Source organism: Chelonoidis abingdonii, chromosome 1 (assembly GCF_003597395.2).
Source record: "Chelonoidis abingdonii isolate Lonesome George chromosome 1, CheloAbing_2.0, whole genome shotgun sequence".
NCBI lineage: Eukaryota > Metazoa > Chordata > Testudines > Testudinidae > Chelonoidis > Chelonoidis abingdonii.
The window spans coordinates 143,183,188-143,201,411 of record NC_133769.1 but is presented as its reverse complement, the minus strand read 5'-3'; the positions used below and the strand labels follow the sequence as shown (position 1 = coordinate 143,201,411).

General features: G+C 44.7%; 1 protein-coding gene across 1 annotated transcript; it reads left to right on the top strand.

The window, feature by feature from the left end:
- The first annotated feature begins 2,211 nt into the window (after positions 1-2,211).
- Positions 2,212-13,962, top strand: LOC116823813 (C-type lectin domain family 4 member E-like). Its single transcript, XM_032778669.2, has 6 exons — positions 2,212-2,476; positions 4,508-4,606; positions 12,047-12,145; positions 12,835-12,986; positions 13,223-13,350; positions 13,668-13,962. Exons 1-6 carry the CDS (start codon positions 2,440-2,442, stop codon positions 13,813-13,815), a joined length of 663 nt encoding a protein of 220 aa, XP_032634560.1. The 5' UTR covers positions 2,212-2,439; the 3' UTR covers positions 13,816-13,962.
- The last annotated feature ends 4,262 nt before the right edge of the window (positions 13,963-18,224 follow it).

Sequence of the window (18,224 nt, the reverse complement as noted above, 5' to 3'; positions counted from 1 at the left end):
GTTGCAGTTATATGAATACAAATAGAATATAAACCAGGATGGGATTTAGTGGATACTCTGTCTAGAGCTTTTGACAATATTATAGCACAACATGACTCTGAATCTGATATATGCATGTGAACCTTATAAAGAAAAACTACCCTGTCTCTGACAAAATGTGGACTGTTTGCAGCAGCCAAAGTACATGATGAGACCTTGCAAAGAGTGATAAAAGCTATAACAGTAGGCTGGCCTGGACACTATATACCTAGTCCATATTTTCACTTCAAAGAAGAACTTTCAGTGATTGGTAGTATTTTGTTGAAAAGAAACTGAATAATTGTTCCCAAAATATTACACCCTGACATGCTTATTAGAATTCATGAAGGACATTTAGGAATTACAAAATACAAAAGAAGGGCCAGAGATTTGTTGGCCTCAGATGGGTGAAAAAAGCAGTTAAGAAATGTGAAACATCAAAAATTACAGCCTAAGCCTGTGAAAGAACCTATGCTGGTACATCAGGAAGCTTTAGAGACTTGGTATAAAGTTGGTATTGATATATTCAAATATGCAGGTAATGATTATGTTTTGGTTTTAAACTATTACTCACGCTTTCCAGAGATTACTTTACGGGACAATACCATTGTAAAGCATGTAATAACACTCATTAAATCAATATTTGGAAGGTATGATATTCCTTCAATGGTAATGTCAGACAGTGGTCCACAATTTGCAGGATATAAATTCAAAATTTTTGCGAGATATTATGGGTTCTGGCATAATACAGCAAGTCCTAGATACCCACAGCCAAATCGTATAGTAGAGAATGGTGTAAAAATTATAAAGAAGCTACTAAAAAAAAACAACAAATCTAATTCAAATCCTGACTTAGGCTTCCTTAACTATAGGGCAGTACCCTTGAACTGTGGATTGTCTCCTGCAGACATTCTGTTTAAGAGACTACTAAAAACTAGACTGCCTAATTTTGTAGAAAAAGTTTTTTAAAATGAACATGATGTAAAAGGATTAAAGAAAGCTGATAAAGAGAGTAGGGTGGCCTGTCACATTCACAGAACACATGCTAGTACTTCCGGGAACAGCATACACTATCCCTTGCATGGTGAAAGCGAGGTCTTGCCACACAGGGGAGCTCCACTGTTAACAGCCCACTGCCTCACCTCCGCCGGCACGACCTTGCGTGTCTGATTCCCAACAAAGCGATATCTGGTTTTATCTGAGTACTGGATAGGGGACAAACCCTAGAAAAGCAGGCCTGTCCAGTTTAATACCGGACAGAGGGGTTTGAGAACCGGAAACTTTGGAGCCTAATGTTACTGGTTGTATGTATGATGGAAACCGTGGGAACAAAAGGCAGTCGTTACTCGTGCAGTGGCTCCTAAGTCATAGGAAGTGGCCCCTTCTGAAAGACAGACTTACTGCAGGAACAGGAGACTTCCACAACATGTTCCCCAAGCAAAGGGGAATAAGAGGAAACTCTCAAGACTGAAACGGAAAGGGAAGTGGACCAGAAGACAGGGCAGGCAGCTGAACCAGATGTAGATACAGTCCTGTTGTCACTCAGATCAATCAGATTATGTAGAAAACCTTTGGCTAATTGAGAATTGCTGAAGTTGCAACAAGCCAAGTTAACTGTATATAGATAGTTTGTTTTTATATAGTTTTGACTGATGTTGAATAAGTTCTTTAGTCGGAAAAGGGGAGATGTGAGGATATGTTCCTGTAAGGGCTGTATTAGACTGAGCTGAATAGATCCATAAGGGAGAGGTGCAAGCACTTCTGAGGCAACCACCTGAGCGGTAATACCAGACTCGAAGCTGCAGAGCTGAGACTATAATAATAAATAATATATTCTGATCTTCCTAAAGTTCTGACTGAGTCTCCACACACAGCACCCACAAACACCTCCTTCCATCCCAATATCAAACTGGCTTAATCCATAGCGTGTGAGATCTGACAAGCTAAAGATTTCACCTCCCACCTCACAGATGCTGGGAAAACCTGGCAGATAGAAGGTTAACGTTACAACGTTACATGTTGCAAAATGGCATGAATATTTTCGAAATAAAATACTTCAGGGATGAAGGATAGTTCCTCTTTTTCATCCCCATTTTCTTCACTTTTTTATGAATGTATTCAGGGGTGGGAGGGCTAGGGTGGAGTTGCTTTTAGTTCTCATAATTATGTACTTCTGGTTTGAAATGAGCCATCACAAGACGGGTTGAAAAATTTCCCTTTGCTCCACTCCCTTCTGTAGGGTATTTATCTCCAGGCTCTGGCTCTCATCCTCACCATCTCATCCAACATCATTAAGGCTCTTCATTTGTGTTTGACCAGCTCAGAATACAAGTTGTTCTTCAGTAGAACGGCCTCTTGTGCTGGTGGCTACGTGTATTCCCTGGAGTCACCGGTGGGGACAGTGAGATTCTGGGAGAGGCCATGAGCCCAATGAGGAAATCCAGCCCAGGAACTGCAGGTGAGAATGGGAATTTCATCTCACTCTGTAGGGCAGGATGGGTTGAAATAAGGATTTGGGAAGGTAATGGAAAGGGAATGCTAGAGGAGATAAATTCTGGAGAGAGACCATACAGAAATGGGGGAACAGTGCCTGGAAAGAATGAGACAGAGGGATTAGGAGAATGGAACCAGGGAGTGACAGGGCTGGAGAATGGCCCAAAGGAATTGGGGAAGGGATAATGAAATTAAGAGAGAAAAGCAATGACCTTCTGTCCATTTCAATGACCTCACAGAAACAATGTCCAAGAAGGGGTGTCAGCCTCACCCCATTAAATGAACCATTTGAAACACATTTGGATGATTTCAACCATAAACATTTCCTCCCATTTCTACAACCTTCCTACTCATTACAATGCCAACTTCTGACCTTACTAGATGCTTTGAAGCCCTGTCGTAATTTTTTCACTGTAAACAACCCAATTTGTACCATTTGTACTTGTCTCCAACTTTGACTGACTTTTATAAACAATTGTATATAATAGGCTGAGCTGGACTTTCATTCCTTTGGGCAACTTAGAACACCAACCTGTGAGTAACAGGCCAGGAAATGAAGGGGTGATTGTAGCACATATGTAGACATGCCTATGTGAACAACTGCAGCAGAGATGCAGCAGCATGGATCCCAGCAGAGGCTAGCAATGCAAGTACCCACCCAGGGTCCCAAGTGGGCTTGTACTGGGAAGGCTAGCCTGTGCTGAAGCCTATGGCACTGTGTCCTTGCTACCACTGTTACCTGCCCCAGCTAGAGTAAAGCTAGCACAGTATGCCTTACCCATGCTGCAATCACACCTCCATTTGCGATGTAGGCGTACACCTAGGAGGGAATATCCACACTTTGAGCTAGGGGTGTGAGTCCCAGCTCAGGGAAACATACCCCCACTAACTTTGTTTGAGCTAGTGCCCTAAAAATAGATTACCTCGAGCAGTGCAAGAAGCAAGTGGGTCTAGCTGCCATAAGTGCGTGCTTATCAGATATGCTAGGTATGTCATCAAGCCCTCCCGCTGCACATGCCACCATGGCTACACAGGGCTGCCCAGAGGGGAGGGCAAGTGAGGCAATTTTCCCCGGGCCCCCACAAGAGTTTTTTGGGGCCCCTGGAGCAGGGTCCTTCACTCGCTCTGGGGGCCCTGGAAAACTCTCGTGGGGCATGGGCCCCTGAAGCTTCTTCCGCTCCGGGTCTTTGATGGCAGGGGGTCCTTCTGCCCCAGGGTGAAAGGACCCCCTGCGACCGAATTACCACTGAAGACCCAGCACTTCAGCGTCGGGTCCCAGAGCAGAAGGACCCCCCGCAGCCGAATTACTGCCAAAGCAGGGGGCCCCTGCCTCCGAAGACCCCAGGCCCCCTGAATCCTCTGGGCGGCCCTGTGGCTACAGTCTACTTTTAGCACACTAGCTTGATCAAAGCTAGCACACATATGTCTCCTCAAGCTGGGAATCACACCCCTAGCTCAAAGGGTAGCCAGATCCCTAAAGAGTAAGGAAAGGTGGGTGGGGAGAGGAGAGAGAAGGGAGTACAGAGGATCAACAAAGGGGAAGTAGAGAAGATGGGGATGGAAAGGTGGGATAAACAGAGAGAGGTGGACAGCAGTAGAGGAAGAGAATGCAATGAGAGAAAGGAGGAGTGGCTGGGGAGATGGAAGGAGAGAGGTATATGGGGAGATGTTATGAGGAGAAAAGGAGGTGCTGGGGGACCAATCAATGGACAGGAGAAGGAATAAAGGGGAAAGAGGAGAGGAGACAAGTCTTGCAGGTAGAGAGAAAAAGAGACAAAGAAGAGTTGGGGGACCCTGCACTAATCCCAGCTCCTGTATCTGAGCCACTTTTAATAACAGGCTTCTGGGTGCAGGTGTAATTCTAGGAAAATTCCTCACCTCTGTCTCAGCATGCTGTGTTGGAATCAGGAAAACGGGTACTGGACTTCCTGGGCTCTCCTGCAATTTTATCTTTGGGAAAGGTGTGTGATTCCTGCTCTTACCTTATGTATTTCAGCCCCCACAAAAGGGAGGAAACGCTGCCCCTGGCTGAGCTTCTGGATCATTCTTGTTTGTGCTCTTGTCCTCAAGGCCTGTGTCATCTACGGCTGCATGGGTGGGTTTTGAATTCTATTTATTTGTCTGCATTGGAAAGAAAAAGTAAATGTATAAAACAAGAAGGGATTTTATTGCTTTCTTTGGGGTCTGTCCCTCCTGCTTCTTTCCTTTTTCCCATCTTACAAAAACAAAGAGGATCTCCAGTAAGATAGTGACTGGTAAATGTAGAACCAGTAAAATGAAAGGCTTGTAAACTCAAGCTGTGGAACTGCCTGCTGCAGGAAATCAAGCAAGTCTGATGCAGTTGCTGGATATAAAAAGGGCAGCATAATTAAGAGAAATGTAATAAACTCTCACGCATTAGGAGATAAATGATCTCTGTAGGGGTCAGGAAGAACCACCACCCCCCAACCCCACAGTGGGACAGGTAGCTAGATATGGTGATATATTATTTTCATTTGAGACATCTGACACCAACCTCTGCACCAACACCGGAGTCGAAGTTGCAGAGCTGAACCTATAATAATAAATAATATATTCTGATCTTCCTGAAGTTCTGACTGAGTCTCCATACACAGCACCCACAAACACTTCCTTCCATCCCAATATCAAACTGGCTTAATCCATAGCATGTGAGATCTGACAAACTAAAGATCCCACTTCCCACCTCACAGACCCTGGGAAAACCTAGCAGATAGAGGGTTAATGTTACAATGTTACATGTTGCAAAACTTCATGAATATTTTCTAAATAAAATATTTCTTCCTCTTTTCCATCCTCATTTTCTTCACTTTTTTATGTATCTATTCAGGGGTGGGAGGGCTAGGGTGGAATTGCTTTTATTTCTCATAATTATGTACTTCTGGTTTGAAATGAGCCATCAAAAGACTGGTTGAAAAATTTCCCTTCCCTCTGCAAGAAGCCTGATGCTGGACTAGATGGAACAATAGTCTGTTCCTCTACACTTAATTCACTGCCCCATCCCCCACTCTGCCTATTGACACAGAGAGAAAAGTTTCCCCTTGTGAGTCACCAGCACCACTCCCCGCAGCACACTTGTGTTTCCGGGTGGTTTCCATCGCAAGTGTGATGAAGTCCATTATCATTTATGTGAGGTCACTGGATCTCCCCCTGCCTTCACTCACCCTTGCTGGAGGTGGGAACATTTACAGTCTTGGCAGGAGACTGAAGGCACGCCCCCCGACCCTGACTCCAGAGGAAAGGCAGCTGTGTGTTTGGAAAGTTTCATTATTTTTCTGTCATTGTTATTGGGCTTTTCCTTCCTGCTATCTCAGACACAGCAGCATGGGCCAAGGAGCCAGTGCAGCCAGACAAGCCAGGCTCTCATACGCTGCCAGGAGCTGGGCACAGTGTGCTGTAGGTCATGGTGCTGCAGGGTGTGGTGTGGGGCGGATACACCTCCCTCACTGTCTGCCCCTGAAGTGCCAGGGACTGCTGGAGGTGACACCTTTTGTATAATATGTAAAGCTTAATGCTGCTCCCTGGTGGAAATTAAAGAGCGGGCAATGCATTTCACGTCAATAGCAGCATTTAGTCTGGTGTCCATGTCAAATCCCAACTCAGGCAGCTGGAATCCTTCTGGCAGGTCCAGTGGGGTTTTCATTTGCTTTCTACTGTCCTGACCTACTATTTGTGTCATTAAACAGCTGACACATTTCACCCCAGAGGCAGCTGATTTTCTGTGTTTAGGGAAGCATTTACTGTAAATACAGTCAGTAAAGAGCTGGGGCTTCCTTCCAGAAGAAAGGGACTGGAGGGAAACAACTTGTTGTTAGTGTTACCAGGTCTGCTGGGCCTGGGGATTAATCAGTGTTGCCAACTCTCATTATTTTTCACAAATCTCACAATATTTGCTGTTTTTCTTAAAGCCCCAGATCCTGGAGTCATGTGATTATGCAGGCACTTTAGCGCTCATTTAAAAATAAGTTTTTAGCCCTCCTGGTTTCAGAAAAAAACTCAAAAACATGACCCTGAAACGTGCAAAAGCCAGACGGCAAATCATAAGCTCCCATCATTTATTATGTTATAAAATGTCATTATGGGGGGAGGGCAGTCTGACTCCTGATGTTTGAGCACTTGGGGCTGGCTATTCTGTGCATTAAAGCAGTGGTTTGTGCCTCATTAGACAAGAAATAAAAGACAGCCTAGTCAATCCAAAGCTTCCCCCCACTCAATAACCAACTCTCACAATTTTATCATGAGCCTCACAACATCTGATTTTTTTTTTTTACTTAAAACACCACTTCCTGGAGACGATCCCAGCTCTCATTAAAAACAAAAAGGAAGTTTCTAGCACTCATGATTGTGGAGAAAATTTTGAATGTGACCAGAGTGTTTCCTAAATGCTCTGAAACCAGAAGGCAAAAGAAAAGTACCCAGCTTTCTGTGAATAAGGTGGATAAAACTGAACAAAGAGAGAAACACCCTTCTAGACAGTTAGGAAACACTCCCTAACAGTGAGGGGTCTATTACATTGAAGAAAAATCTCAAGGGGAGATTGGGTGGGAGTCCAAACATTTGGGCCTGGAGAAAGCCCTGAAGAATACACTGTAGGGACCAATCCTTCCTGAGCTAGCAAAGGGGAATTGGGGAGTGGCTATGCCAAGGGCAGTAGGTGAGATAGTGTGGGGGAATATGTCCAGAGGATCAAGGATATTAACTAGCTATGGTAGAGATTGAGATGGCTCAGCAGGATGAGAGAACAATAAACAGAGCTATATGAGGACACGAGTTCTAAGTCAGCTCCCTATCAAGGAGAGTGGATGGTTTAAGGGATCAGTGAATGGGGTTCTGAGACTTTTTTCTCTAGGCCATGAGTTTTAATTGAACCCCAACTTTTAGGGATCAGCTCAGCCATGAGAATTGGGGGATCTGATACAGAGCTTTTCAGAACTTATTCCATTTGGCTCCCCTTCAGGGGGCCAAGCTGGCTCAGGAGAACTGGTATACAGAGCTTTTTGCATCCAGGGCATTAGTTCCCAGCTGTAATTTCTGATCTCTTATTACCTTTTTTATTCATGAACCAAATTTCTTGAAACATATCCAGGACATTTGTCCTCACTGAGGACATCATTATTTTACTCCTCCTGCAAGGTATTGGGCCCCTTCAGTTCCTAATTCAATAGGAATAGATGGTGCTCAACACATCAGAGGATATCATCATACATCCGAGTAGAGTTCAGCAAGCCCCATTTCAAGTTATCTGAGTACAAAAGCCTCAACATTTTTGAAAAATGGGATGTATGTTTTTTCTGCTTACCTAACACCAGGACAGCTTGGCTAATTCCAACCTAACATCATATTTGTGTTATAGCTAAGCATGAGAAAGTTCTACTTTAACCACTCAGCTACTGCTGCTTTGTTAGATCAGTCAAGGTATTTATAAAGCTGCTCCACCCTCTACACGCTCCTCCCAGTTCTCTGAGGTGTTGGGGATTTAAGGGTAGCTGGTTGATATACTGCTCTATAAAAGTCAGAGCAAACGTGTATGTTCTCTCTATCCAAAGAGGTGCATCCTGGGATTAATGTGGCAGGACTGTTATGGAAGGAGTCACCAGATGGTGCTGTTATTCCGTTTTACAAGTTCTTCTTTTCTGTCATGTAATCATTCTTCAGCTTTTGAAGAAATTATTTTCACAGAGTTTAAGACCAGAAGGGATCAGCTAGTGTGACTTTCTGAATATCCCTGGCCATCAAATTTCATTCAATTATCCTGGGACTGAGACAGATTACTTGTGTTTGACTAAATCCTATCTCCTAGAAAAGCATCCAGTCTTGATTTGATGACATCAAGAGATGGAGAATCCACCTCTTTCCTTGGTTGTTTGTGCCAATGGTTAATCACCCTCTCTTAAAAATGGTGCCTAATTTCTAACTTAAATTTGCCCAGCTTTAATTTACAGTCCCTGGTTCTTGTTCTGCCTTTCTCCACTAGGTTAAAGAGCTTTTTAGTACCTGGTATTTTCTTTCTGTGAAGATACTTAGACTGTATAATCAAGTCATCTCTTGATCTTCGTTTTGATAAGCTAAACAGATTGAGCTCCTAAAGTCTCTCTCAGGCTTTTTTTCCGCTTTGAATAATTTTTATGGCTGCCCTCTGCAACCTCTTCAATTGATCAACATCCTTTGTAAAATGTGGGACAAAAGAACTCAATGCAATATCCCCGTATTGGTCTTGCCAGTGCTGTATATGTGGAATATTGGAAACTGTGTTAAAATTACAAGCCATCATTTAAATGTGGAAGGGATTTCCTGGACCCAGAGACATCCCTTGGGTATAGCAAATCAGGACGACTGCTCAGGGAACTGCACTTTGGGGGGCCCTGCACTTCAGTGTGCGTGTGTCATGCGGGGAGCGCTAGGCCAGCCCAGGAAGGGTGGGGTTAGGGCTGCCTGGGGAGCCAGGCCAGCCCAGGGGGTGGGATTAGGGGCTGGGGGGCCAGGCCAGCCTGGGAGAGTTAGTGGGAGGCCTGGCACCAGCAACAGGAGTTAGGCCCACATTCACCGGTGAGAAGCACGCATTGTATTTCTTTTTCTTGCTTGCCCGCCACCCCACCAGCTGCCAGTATCCTAGCACTGCCAGCACACGCCAGTGCCAGGCTGACCCCATCCATTGCCTTTCTGCCCCGGACCCCTCCCTTTTCCGGGATCCCCCAGCACACGGGGCCCCCTCGCCCCTAGCACAAGAGATACCCTGTGACTCTCGATCATCCCTCGCCCTCCAGCACAGGTGTTCCCTCCCCACACCAGATTTAACCTGCAGAAAAAATGTTAAGGGGGCCCTATACAGACTGATTTGTCCTGGGTCCAGCACCCTGCTAGGGACGGCCCTGCCTGGACCTGTTTGCAGGCTGGGGGAGCCATGTGATCTAGGTCCTTTGTGGCTTTCTTCAAAAGAGCCAGTCTGCAGTGCGGTGTGGTGAGTTGTACCTTTCTGCCTTCAGTCTGGTCTGTCTCTGTGTCCCTATCTTTATTTAGCAGTCAGCCAATCCTTGTGTCACCTGCAAATTTTATCACCAGTTTCTTTATATTTACTTCCAGATCATTGATTAAAATGTTGAATAGCATCAGACTTAGTACTGATCCCTGTGGAACCTCACTAGAAACATCCCCATTCAAAGATGATTCCTTACTGACAACTTCTTTTTGAGATCTACCAGTTAGCCAGTTCTTAATTCATTTAACATATGCTTTATTGACGTAGTACAGTGCATGTTGTTTAATTAGCATGTCATGTAGGACTAAAAAGCTTTGCAAAACTCTAAATATATTATATCTACACAGTTACTTTTATCTGCCAAACTTATTTAATCAAAAATAAAATCAGATTTATTTGACAAGACCTACTTTCCATAAACCATGTTCGTTGGCATTAATTCTATTATTTTCCTTAATTTTTTATGAATGATGCCCATATCAGTGTCTACGGATCTATGTTGGGCTAACTGGCCCATGTTACCCAGAGGATACCACTTGCCCTTTTTGCATTGAATTGAACTGCACAACAGCACTGTTCCACTCTTCTGGAATTTCCTTGGAATTCCAAGATTTACTAAAAACTAACATGGGTGGGTCAGAGAACTCCTCAGCCACCTCTTTTAGGACTTTTTGGTGCATGTTTTCTGGGCCTTCTGATTTAAAAATGTTAATCTCTAGTAACGGTTGTTTCTATTATTTGGGTCACACTTTGCTTAATTTCACTGGGGACAGGTAGGTAACTGTGAAATTCCATCCTGTCTGGGAGAGATCTGTTTCTTCCTCTGTTTGGAAATGCACTTTAAAGCAAAAAATCAATGAGTATTCATAATCCCTTATGCTCTGCTAATACAGACACTGCACATTGATATTAATCACTAGCGTGTCATAGACTTTCATAAAAGATCTCAATCAATAGACTTTTATAATATAGTAATATTGTACCCAATCAGTTGATACATTGCTTATCATCTGAGGTTCAGACCCCTTGTCTTTATAGCTTAGATAATGGTTCTCTTCCCTGCTTGTTAGATTGATACCTTTGTTTACCTAATATGCAAATAGATCTTCATTGTCTCTGCCTGATGACCAGACTGGTCAGACAAGCAAACCTATTCCTTTGTTTAAGGCAGACCTGTTTACTAAATCCCCCTGACATGCCTGGTTTGTATACATTTTAGATATAATTCCAGCCTATCTATTCATAACTTTTAATACACACCATGTACTTGCATCATGCAAGACTATTAATGATTAGTGAATTATTAATTTTCCAATTATATATTTTGTGACTCCTCTTAGATACAGATTATGACATCAGTGAACTGAGGTACACTGAACTGCTCGGGCCAGCTGAAACTTATTACCTGTTACCAGGGAGCCTCTTGCCCTCTGGCATAGGGATGCTGTGAGTGCCACAACCATCCCCCATCTTTCTTACTCACTTGATCTTTCTAAACAGGTGATAACTACTAGTTTTAACATTCCAGTCATGTGAAGTCTCTCACCAGGTTTCAACAGTGCCAATTATATCAAATTTCTTCTCATCAGTGAGATTTTCCAGATCCTCTTGTACGTTACCCAGGCTCCTGGCACTGGTACATATGCAATTGAAAAAAACCACTTCTTTTCACATTCTTTGCCACCTCAGTTCAAGAGTTCCCAACACCTTGACTTTAAGTTATACATTTAAACATTTGCACTGTTTTTGCCCCCTCAGAACCCTCCCCCATATGTTGTTAGTTTTACACCCTCCCAGCTGCCCCAGCTAGTCTCCAACCCAGATTAGCCCCTCCACCACCTGTGAGCTGCAGGCCATCCTGTTCATACAGCCCCTCCTCTCCTTGGAATGTGTCCAATGCTTCACAACACCCAAAGCTTCATCTTCATACCGGTCTCATAGCCAGTGGTTCACCTCCAGTATGCTCTGCCTTCCCATGCTTGTGGGAGTGACAGGATCTGTACCAGGGTTAGCTCTGGGATGCAGGTTCTTTTGGGGGCACTGTTGCAAACAGCAAGAGTTTTCTCTCTGCCTTAATCTGTGCACCTAGACTTAATTCCAGGGGCAGAGCTGTTTCGTGGAACATGATATTTCTGTTTGGCCTGGAAGTTGTAAATAGACTAGGAATATACCCATATTCAATAACACGGAAGGCCCCAATATCTGCTATTGCTCAGCAAGGGGTGACAATGTTAATGAGCTGTTTCCTGGCCACACCCATCTTGACCCTGATCATGTGAGTCAGACACTTCACTTACCTTGTTGACCAAGAAAGATTGGCTTGCACCAGTCAGTCAGTAGAACTGATTCCCACGGCCAACAGAGAGATGAAGGAAGCTGAGCTGTCCTATTCTCCTCCTATAGGAGATTGGTTTTGTATGTATGAAAATACATGTAGGAGCAACCACACTGTGACAGTTCTTGGCCAGGAGATGGAGAAGAAATCAGATTGTATGTGAGGGAAATATTGTAACCATTCTCTTTTTTTCTCTCCTTTACCAGTCACTCTCCTCATGGGAAATCCAAGCTGTGAAGAGCGCAAGGCCCTGCCCCAGGGTTCCGCAGAGTGGCATTGTGTCGTGGGAAGAGATGAAGGGAAAGGTCAGTGGCACCGAAAGAGAGAGAGGAAATCATCCCTGTGCCAACGTTCTGGGCTAGTGGCCTGATTTACACCCAGGTCTGGACTGACAGCAGTGACAGTGGGCTGGAGGGATTCACCTCTGAGGAGATAATGAGGAGAAAATGAAGTCTGTACAGAGGGTCTAAGTGAAGGTTAAGGAGAGAAATAACAATGTTCTTCAAGCACAGGCGGGGTGTGAACAAGTAGGATGGGGAGGGGTTAACTGAGAATGGTCAGAGATAGGAGGTATAACAGGAGAAAAAGAAGAGCAATTCAGATTGAGGATGAGGAAATATTCTCTAACCCTAACATTCCCAAACCTATTAGACTATGGAAGCGAAGGGGTGGAAACTGCATTAACTGAGTCATTTTTGGCTTTGTCCAAATGAGAATTTAAAGGTATGTGGTTAGAACATGTCAGCTACCATGTAAGTCTACCTTGCCTTGTCTACACTGGACTTACTGACCATGTTAGCTAACATCTTCTAATCATACATCTTCCATCTTAGCCTAAACAAAGATGTACAGCTGGGAGAGGTCAAACCCTTCAGAATAAACAGGAGGGACCAATTCAACATTGTCCACATACAATGGCAAAAATGTCCCTAGTAGGGATTTTCCATCGCTAATTATTATGATTCCTTCCCCTTGGATTTCTGTTCCCCCACAGGGCGAGTCTGGACATGTTGCCCTTTGGGCTGGGAGCCCTTTCAGACCAGCTGCTACTACTTTTCTAAAGACGTCATGAACTGGGATAACAGCCAGAGGAACTGCACAGGGATGGGCTCCCACCTGGTGGTGATCAACACAGGAGCTGAGCAGGTATCTTGCTGGGGGTCAGACTCTATTGGGAATTCAGTGTCCAACCCCAGAGAAGACCCCCCCACACACACAGACACCTGCTCTTGAATTTGAGTGGGTAGTTCTGGCTCCATGGTCACTCAGTCCTGGGCTTCCTTAGCCTCCAGCACCAGACTCACACTCCCCAGAGATTCCTGCCTGCTACTGTCTGCTTAGTAACTGCATCTAGTGAAATTTAAATTGATTTTTTTATCCAGGATTTCATTTCCAATTATGTAAAAAGAACGGTTATTGGCATCCGAGTGGAGAATTACTATATTGGTCTGGCCCTGAAGAAAGGCCATTGGCGCTGGGTGGATCTGACTCCATATAACGAGACGGCAGTGTGAGTACCTTTTGGGATAAAGGCTGTTTACCACCCTCCTCTTAGTCCAACAGATTCACATATAGTATAGTGGATATGTGTGTGTCTCAGAGAGAGACCTCTGTCACCTACTGGAGCTAAATGTTTCTGGTCCAGCAAATGGAAGGTTTCTTAGGGCATCATGATGGGAGCTACAAACCCATTTTAGGGAGGATGGGGAATCTCTCCGGAAGATTCATAGCTTATCATTTCCATCACTCTTCCATCACTAGATACAACTCTTTCCCCTGGGTCACTCATAAAGATACATCTGACACATCAGCTTCTCTGCCTTACAGGTTCTGGATACCTGGGGAACCAAATATCCTCAGTGTGGAGAAATGTGTTGCTGTAGATACATCCCAAAAGGATAACAGGAATTGGAATAACTTCCCTTGTATCCCACCATTTCATCGAATTTGTGAAACTGCGGCAACAAATATTTGATTGAAAATACCCCATCATGGATGTGAAATTAGAGAGCGAGCCCATCCCTCTCCATGGGCAGCTCACAGAGAGATCAGTTTGGAGGGTTTGTATCACTGTGAGTCCAGGGCTGTATAATATGCAGGAAGGTGGGGGTGGAAGTTACTGTGCTCACCACAAAAAACATTTTTTTTTAAATTCCAAAAATGACTAAAGTGGAAAAATACCAGACTTCAGCCAAGCTCTGCTTATGATGTCATAAAACTCCCTGTGACATCACCCAACGAGTATAGTGGAGAAGGTGGGTTGGGAATGGGAGGGCCAGCGGATTTGCCTCAGAGTGTTGACGGGAGAGTTGCTATTTACTGTATTAATTCAGCCAATGTTGCTAAATGTAATAACTTCCCTTGGGCCCAACACATCAGTCCCCAAGAATGTGTGTGCTGTGAATGGGAGTGTCTCATCACATCCACATTGCTCTGGTGGCTGCTGGGTGTAATAAGAGATTCAGCTTTCAGGAAAAAGATGCAGAGGTAAAGGTCTAAATCTCACAGCTCTTTGTTGTTCCAACCTCACAGGAAACATGTCTATGCTTGCAGCTGGGACTGTTTAGAAGGCCACACAGTTCATTATCCCTGATCCAAATTTAACTTCTTTTGTGATGGAGCAGAACAATTTATACCCCAGAGAAAGGCCAGGTTTTCAATCAAGAGACTGATCCTAGACCAGATCTCCTAGAAATGGAAAGGATCTATAAGCCCAGTTCTTTCCCACTGCCCAGGAGCTAGTGCTGGATTGTTCCCGATCATGCATTCTCCACATCTTTGTCTAATCCTAGTATTGAATGACAGGAGCAATGGCACTTCCACTACTTCCTCTGAGGAGACCACAGGCCTCGATGGGTTTTGTTGATGGATTTTGAGGTGGAATGTATATAAAATTCTCTCTGGATGTGTTTCACCTAGTGCTGTCCCATCTCCTACTGCTTACTTCTTACTCTTACTGCATAAGATTCCCCTCCAGAAATTCCCTGCTTATGTCAGAAATGTGTCTACTATTGTGTTTATCTTAATAAAGTCAAGCTGCAAACAACAGACTATGATCCACTTCATTCTGGGAAGTCCATTTCCTGATAAACCAGCCCTGACCTTCCATGAAGTGCAAGAACCACAGGGTGCTGGAATGAACTCTTACCCAGGGTCCTTGAGTCACACAGGGAAGGATTGCTCTCAGTTCACATCAGGGTGTGTCATTTTCAAAACACAGAAGATATCTGGATAATCCCTAAGCTCTGAATGTCAACCTCCTGCAAAGTGACAGGACCACAGTCTGCTGGGATGAAATCTTACAGACAAGAGATCTCCTGATTCATAGGAGCAGCATTATTAGCTGTCACCTTATTGCTGTTTCAGTCCCAGGATCCCCACACAGCTCTGACAATGCACCTGACTCCTGACCTTCAGCACAATCTGCTGTGTCAGTTGTAGAGCCTCTCACACACAACTCTGGCAGTGCACCCCACTCCTTACTTGCAGCGCTCCTTCATTTGGAGGAAAGGACTGAATTCTATGTTAATTTTGGTTTGTGGGCCAGGATAGAATCATAGAATATCAAGGGTGGAAGGGACCTCAGGAGGTCATCTAGTCTAACCCCCTGCTCAAAGCAGGACTAATTCCCCAATTTTTACTCCAGTTCCCTAAATGGCCTCCTCAAGGATTGAACTCACAACCCTGGGTTTAGCAGGCTCAAACCACTAAGCTATCCCTCCCACTGCAGGACTATATTTTCCCCACAATGCACAGTGGAATGGCCCCTAAGGGCTCTTGAAGGTTTGCCCAGAGATCAAGGGAATATATGACCTTAGTTATTATATAATTATTATTCCTGATTATGATGATTTATGCAACATGTCCAGCCAGTGAATAGAGAAGCAGCACAAATCTCTGTAAATGCCACAGACTGGAGCAGTTGTGATTAACAATTCATGTGGTCAGTTTTAAATACACTTTTTTTACTACTATAGGAAAGGCAAATGTCTTGGTTGGGGAAGGTGCAGAAAGCAGGATGGATAGACTTCAAAGAATAACAGAGTTGGAAGGTCATTTAGTCCAACCCCTTACTCAAGGCAGGATCAATCCCCAGACAGATTTTTGCCCCAGATTGGGCTCACAACCTTGGATTTAACAGGCCAATGCTCAGATCACTGAGCTATGCTCTTCCCCCCCTTCATCCTAGAGACAGAAAACATTAACTCCTATCTTGCCCATTTCCCAGCAGTCACTGCAGGCTTCTCTCTTTAGCACCTTCTCCAGTTCTTTGGGCAGAATGTGTGGCCATCCTAGGATTCATTGTTAATGGGTTTAGAGGAGGAACATCTGATGCTCTGTCTAAGGATAGATTTCAATATTTATTCAATAACTGTAAACCCTATGGCCAGAGAACAAAGGATAGATCTACACTGCGACCACATAGTGTAGTAGCAGCTCAGTGCAGGCTAGCCACCTGAGTTTTTACCAGGGTTCCAGCTGAGTTTGTACAGACCACACTAACCACACCCCACATGCTACCATGAGTTCACAGCTCTAGTACCTGAGAGACAGATTTAAGATAGTTTGGTGTGAAGGCATAAGGGGCACCATTCCTCTGGGGTCAGAGGCCTGCAGCTGGATGGCTAATTAGCCCCAACCACTTCACCTGGGAAAAGACCTGCAAACGTAACTGGATGATCTTCATGAAAAGAGGAGCCAGAAATGACTGGGGGCTGCAACACCTGCCACAGGCTAGAGCAACTGCTTGGAGGAGTGGCTGCAAGAAATAGATGGACAGAAGGGAGACTGGAGAAAGTCCTGTTATTGCAAAGGCTCTGAGGTAAGAGCCAGGAATTTTAAGGTTGATGAACTCATCGGGAGGAGGGACAGACTTGGGAAAGGGAACATAACTGACCAGCTGTGCCCTTATGTTCACCACTTTTACAAGACTGTGATAAATTTTGTACCAGGTATGCCTTGTGAGGTATCATGTAAAACTTCATAATCTGGCTCCCAGTCAGCACCTAGGTCCAGTAAGAAGTACAGTGAGAAGTTATTTAAAAAACTCTGCTCACTACACAAAATGTTCTTCTGAACTCCAAAGGGCCAGCCACGCTGCCAGGTCAATATTAGAGTAGCTCTTATTCAAAATACCATGCTGCCAGCCAGTTTTAGTGTCTAAAACTATAGGTTTATAATAAAGAAAAGAGAAAGAACAAGAAGAGAGTTGTTAAATGGTAAAGCAATTAGATACATATAGAAACTTCAAAGTCCATATATCAGGTATTGGTGACACCATGATCAGCTTCAACAATGGAACCCTACAGACAGCAATGACAAGGAAGAGAAAAAGCCTGTCTTCTTCACAGCACCTGTTGAGCCAGGACACGAGACAGCGGCTATGGGGAGACAGACAGCATGCAGCTGGTGGGGGGTCAGACAGGGGCTCATAAGGACTAGTGGGGGAGGACAGACTGGGGCAGGGGCTGAATGGGAGTGGAGGCTCAAGGCCATGTGGGCAGAGGGGGAGGGGGTGCAGAGCTACGGGGGAAAGGGGATGGCTGAAAGGGGGCACAGAGACACATGGGGATGGGGGTGCAGGGACACATGCAGACATGAGGGGATGGATCTGGCTGAAGGGGTGAAGGGCCACATGGAGATGGGGTGACTGAGTGGGGACACAAAGACACATGGGGACAGGGGATGGTCGGGATGCAGGGCCATATAGGGATGGGGGAGTAGGAGTGTGAGTGGGAGTGGAGGGACACATGTGGACCGGGGGTGCAAGGATACATGGGGAGTTGTCTTGTTCAAAAGCAGAGGGGATAAGAGTTGGATCTAGCACAGTGAGGGGGAAGATGGAAGGAACAGACTGGGAAAAGTGAGTACTGTCCATCCTGTGCACTGAATGAGGAAGAAGTTCTGTGGAAAAAAATTTTATGTGAGCATATAATTTAATTCATAAACACAAGAGGCTGAATTAAAATTGCATGAGCAACCTTAATTCTGGCATTTCTTAAGTTTTCATAGATTCATAGACTTAAGGTCAGAAGGGACCATTATGGTCGCCTAGACTGACCTGCACAATCCAGGCCACAGAATCTCACCCACCCACTCCTGCAAACCCTCAACCCATGTCCGAGCCATTGAAGTCCTCGAACCATGGTTCAAATACCTCAAGGTGCAGAGAATCCTCTAGCAAGTGACCTGTGCCCCATGCTGCAGAGGAAGGTGAAAAACCTTCAGTGCCTCTGACAATCTTCCCTGGAGGAAAATTTCTTCCCGACTCCAAATATGGCGATTAGTTAAACCCTGAGCATGTGGGCAAGACTCACCAGCCAGCACCCAGGGAAGAATTTTCTGTAGTAACTCAGATCCCACCCCATCGAACATCCCATCACA

Excerpts from the sequence above, each read along its gene's own strand:
- LOC116823813 (XM_032778669.2), top strand. The coding sequence starts at position 2,440 with ATGAGCCCAATGAGGAAATCCAGCCCAGGAACTGCAG. Across the intron at positions 4,607-12,046 it reads TGTCATCTACGGCTGCATGG|TCACTCTCCTCATGGGAAAT; the intron begins GTGGGTTTTGAA and ends CTCCTTTACCAG. Across the intron at positions 12,146-12,834 it reads GGGAAGAGATGAAGGGAAAG|GGCGAGTCTGGACATGTTGC; the intron begins GTCAGTGGCACC and ends GTTCCCCCACAG.